The following is a 4028-nucleotide window of genomic DNA, read 5'->3' on the forward strand; positions in this document are numbered from 1 at the left end:
CTTGTAATATTACAACTTTAATCTCGTAATATTAGGACTTTATGCTCATAAAATTCCAACTTTAATTTCGTAATAATAATAAAAAATCTCGTGTGGCCCTAATACTCTCAACCTATTGAGATACTACAGCTAAAATCAGATCTGTATCTCCATGTGTCTTTAGCTAGAAAACAAAAGTCCAGTTGCTTCAGTGTTGGTTCATAAAACAATGTGAGAGGAATGAGCCAAAAGAAACATTTGTAATTATTGAGAATGAGTTTGAAACTAAAACATTTTCAATCTTGAGCAAAAAGAGCTTCAGGATCTCCTTCCTTTGCTCCTCTCTGTGGAACGTTCTGGCTACTGTAACTGCAGCCGGAGCTCATTTACAGCATGTCAGAGTATGTGCATGTATGTGTGTGTTTAAAGAGCCACGTCTTTATGTGTGTGTGTGTGTGTGTGTGTGTGTGCGTGACAGAGCGTCCGGTGCAGTTCTGGTAATGCTGAGACTCCCGGTGAGCGGCTGGGTTTATTTTTGGATCAGTAACTGTGTGTCAATGGCTGCAGATGCGTTGGAAAGGAAAGCTCTGAGGTACAAGCAAACTCTGGTCAGTGTCCTTCTCTTTTTTTAATCTAACCCCGTCTCAGTATTTTGCTTTGYGTGTTAACTTTTACACATTTTTCTCATTATAATGTCTCCATTTTCTATTTCCTGGCTCACATTTCACTCACGACGCACCTGTATGACCAATAAAACTCACACTTGCATGGATGGCGCCCACCACATCCGAGAAAAAGCCTTTTAGTGTGACTTATTAATCACAATAAGGTCAGTAAGGTTTTGTAAATGATCACCAYCTCATCTTTGATTGCACATATTCACATGCGGACATCTTGACGCTCTTTTCTTTGATTCCTCCACCTGTTTTTGAGTCCCTCTGCACGTCAGCCCCTAAGCCCCTGGTTGGACTTAACACTTGTAAGAATGCCTCATGTCACGTGTCACAGCGTTCAGTGTGCGAGTGCACGAGAAAAATCATATTTGCACCCAGTTCCAGAACTTCTGTGTTTATGGGAGCCCATGTTTGCTGGTGTTTTTCACACGGTGCATGCTGCAGTAGTGTGCGTACACGCGTGTGTCCTTGAACAGTTTTTTTTTTCCAAAGAGGAGAAACCTGATCTGTGGAGTTCTTCATTCATGTTGATGTGAGGGATCCAGCTGTGAAGGCTGAACATCTGGAGGAGGCTCATTGTGGCCTTGAAAAGTAAAGACAGAGAACCAAAAAGTTTTATTTTGTTCGTTGATGAGAAGTTGGTAAAAACTTTAGAGAGCGCAGGAAGTTGTTCTAAGAACAGAAAACTGAGGATTCTGCTTATGAGCCAAAATAAATTAATTTTTTTAGTTATTATTAATTGTTCTGTTTGTTAATTAGTTGGCAGCATTCACAGCTCAGTCACTTGCTTTATTTTTTAGTTCAAAATGTCACTTTTTTGGATGTAAATTCATATTTTGGACCAGTTTCTTAGAAACTGATCAAACCATTTCAGCCTTTTTTCTGCTCATGGTTCTAGGCTTCGTTTACAAGTTGCTTCAGTTTTTAGACACAGCTTAGTGCTTAGCTGGGTTAATAAAACATTGTTGCATTTTGTGTTTTATATTAGATATGAGGCAGAAAAATCTTAAGCCTGTTCATCTGATCTTTGTAACAAACATTTAAAATRATGTTATTTGTGCAAGTCTTTGTTAGAAACTCAGCAGAAGTAACAGAGAGCGCTCCAATCATCACTAATTTAAGAGCCAATATTAATTATTGTTACAAAGAATAATTCTGGGATGTGAGGATGTGGCCTGAGGCAGATTTATTTGTTTGTTAAAAGTGATTGTAATAGTTTGCTGAGAGGTTCTTATCAGAATCAACTGTTTTTATTATAAAACTCCTCATTTTATGTTGCAGCCCAGTTCCAACACAAATTAAATGAGTGTTTGGATGTGCAGGTATTTGTTTTAGAGATGCAAATTAAAATGCAATTCTGTATTTTTTTGTATTAACTGCAACGAAACAAATTCATTATTTTAGAAGTTTGTCAAAAGAGACATCTTTAGTTGTCTGATAAAACTTGTTTCTCATTTGTAATTTTCTTTCACCACAAAACAAAATAGCAGAGGATTAAAAAAAATACTTTTTATTTTTTCCAGAAGCGTTAAAAAGAAATGTTAAGTTGAAAAACCCCTAAGAGGCGCGAGAAGTGTTATTAGGACTATTGGATGGCACAGAGGCTAAATTTAGTCCAGAGTAAAGTTTCATCACTACAGGCAGACTCAAGGAAAGGATTTAAGCAACAAGAGGAGGCTGTAATTATCGCAGCGGGTGAATAAGTGGAGAGTTTAGTTTTATTTAGTTTTATGGGTCTGGAGGGATTAAAAAAAAGGATTAGGTAAATGAAAGACAACAATCTACCTTAATTTCTGAAACTTTGGGGTGGGAAACTAGAATAGCTCCAGAATTTTAAGACAAAAYTAATTATTTGCTGTGTATTTGTTATTGCTGTGAAGCACGTTAAATAAATTAGAGCAGGGGTGTCAAACATGAACATTGGGGTGGCCCTCAAAGAGCCAGTTGTAATTAACTGTTTAATGTCAAAACAGTGTTTTAAAATGCTCTTTCATAAATACTGTAAAGTACTGATTATGACTGATTAAATGTGAAATAAATAATATATAAATAATATTAAACGTAAAAGCAAGAGTTTGTAGTGAGCAGCAGCCATCTTGAATTCTGAACTCTCCTACTTTCTGACAGRAAATCCCATGGATCGACATGCATTATGGGAGATTTAGTTTATAGTTGATGCTGGCTTTAAAGCAACTTATTACTGATATTAGTACTGTGCTGTCCAACTTAAATTGCTCAAAGCCAATAGCTCAGGTGCAAGGCAAGAAATATGATCTTATTATGTATTATTTTGTCRCATTTAATCATAAATTTAATGTTTACCATTGATATAAAATAAACATCATATTAAGTAAAAAAATAACTGAATAAAATATATATTTTTTGGGGGGTGGGTGCTTCCTCCTTGGTGGGCCAGATGGGAGTCACCCGTAGGCCACATTTGGCCCACAGGCCTTMAGTTTGACATATCTGAATTAGAGACTGTTAGTTTGAATATAGCACAATAAATAAACATGTAGGTGATGCATGGTGGTATAATAGTAATTAAATAAATATCCCATTCTCATATATGTAAATWATCCTATTTCTGTACGATTATTTCTGTTTTTAATTACAGAATTTTAGATCCATGCAGAGTTTACATCAACAGGGATTAATGGATACTTTGAATGAAAGAGGTTTTGAGATAAATTTATAACAATAGTCTTTATGGGGTTAAATTGAACTATTCCTTTGAGAAATTAATCCAGTCCAAACATCACATTCGTCTCATACGTACATCTCATCTGAACAAATGATTACATCCAACATTTAATGTCAAACAGAAGCTTCTCCCACCCAGTCAAGACAACTGGGCATTCTATTGTCCTGACATTCAGTCACACTCCACAGTGTTTGGTGCTTCTCAGGTTTCACTTTGTGTTGACCGGCATCTCTGCACACGCACGCTGTTTCCAGAGCCTCCTGTACATGCGTGTCTAAATCCATCCATCTTTTAACCGGCCCGACCGTGAACCCGCTAAATTAGAAGCTGTTGAAAGGTTGCTGCGTGGACGCTTTAAGTGTTGGTAGCTTACCAACTTGTCGCTGAAAATTCCCGAAGAGTTATTGTCTCCATCTGTAATAACAAGAACATTTATATGCACCAATGAAAAGTATGGAGGACCAAAACTGACTTAATTAGACAAAAATGCAGAAAAATAGACCAATAAATAAATAAATACACTTAAAATGCACCAATAAAATTACAAAAGGAAACTTTACCTCATGCTTTATAATTTAATTGACCTTCACATTTATTTTTTCCGGCTTAGTTCCAATAAATTGTATATTTTAGCACATAATTTACATTTTACTGTTTTAAAAATATATATA

The 4028-nt window shown here is 36.0% G+C and overlaps 1 protein-coding gene across 2 annotated transcripts in view; it reads left to right on the plus strand.

The window, feature by feature from the left end:
- The first annotated feature begins 470 nt into the window (after nucleotides 1-470).
- The window catches only part of clcn1a (chloride channel, voltage-sensitive 1a), a 32119-nt gene continuing 28561 nt past the window's right edge, over nucleotides 471-4028 (plus strand). For both annotated transcript variants that reach the window (XM_014011342.1, XM_014011343.1), the window contains exon 1: nucleotides 471-587. In XM_014011342.1, the coding sequence (XP_013866796.1) occupies nucleotides 480-587 (108 nt within the window). In that variant the 5' untranslated portion in view covers nucleotides 471-479. The remainder of the gene's footprint in view (nucleotides 588-4028) is intronic.

The sequence above is a fragment of the Austrofundulus limnaeus genome, unplaced genomic scaffold (assembly GCF_001266775.1).
Source record: "Austrofundulus limnaeus strain Quisiro unplaced genomic scaffold, Austrofundulus_limnaeus-1.0 Scaffold79, whole genome shotgun sequence".
In the NCBI taxonomy this organism is placed as follows: domain Eukaryota; kingdom Metazoa; phylum Chordata; class Actinopteri; order Cyprinodontiformes; family Rivulidae; genus Austrofundulus; species Austrofundulus limnaeus.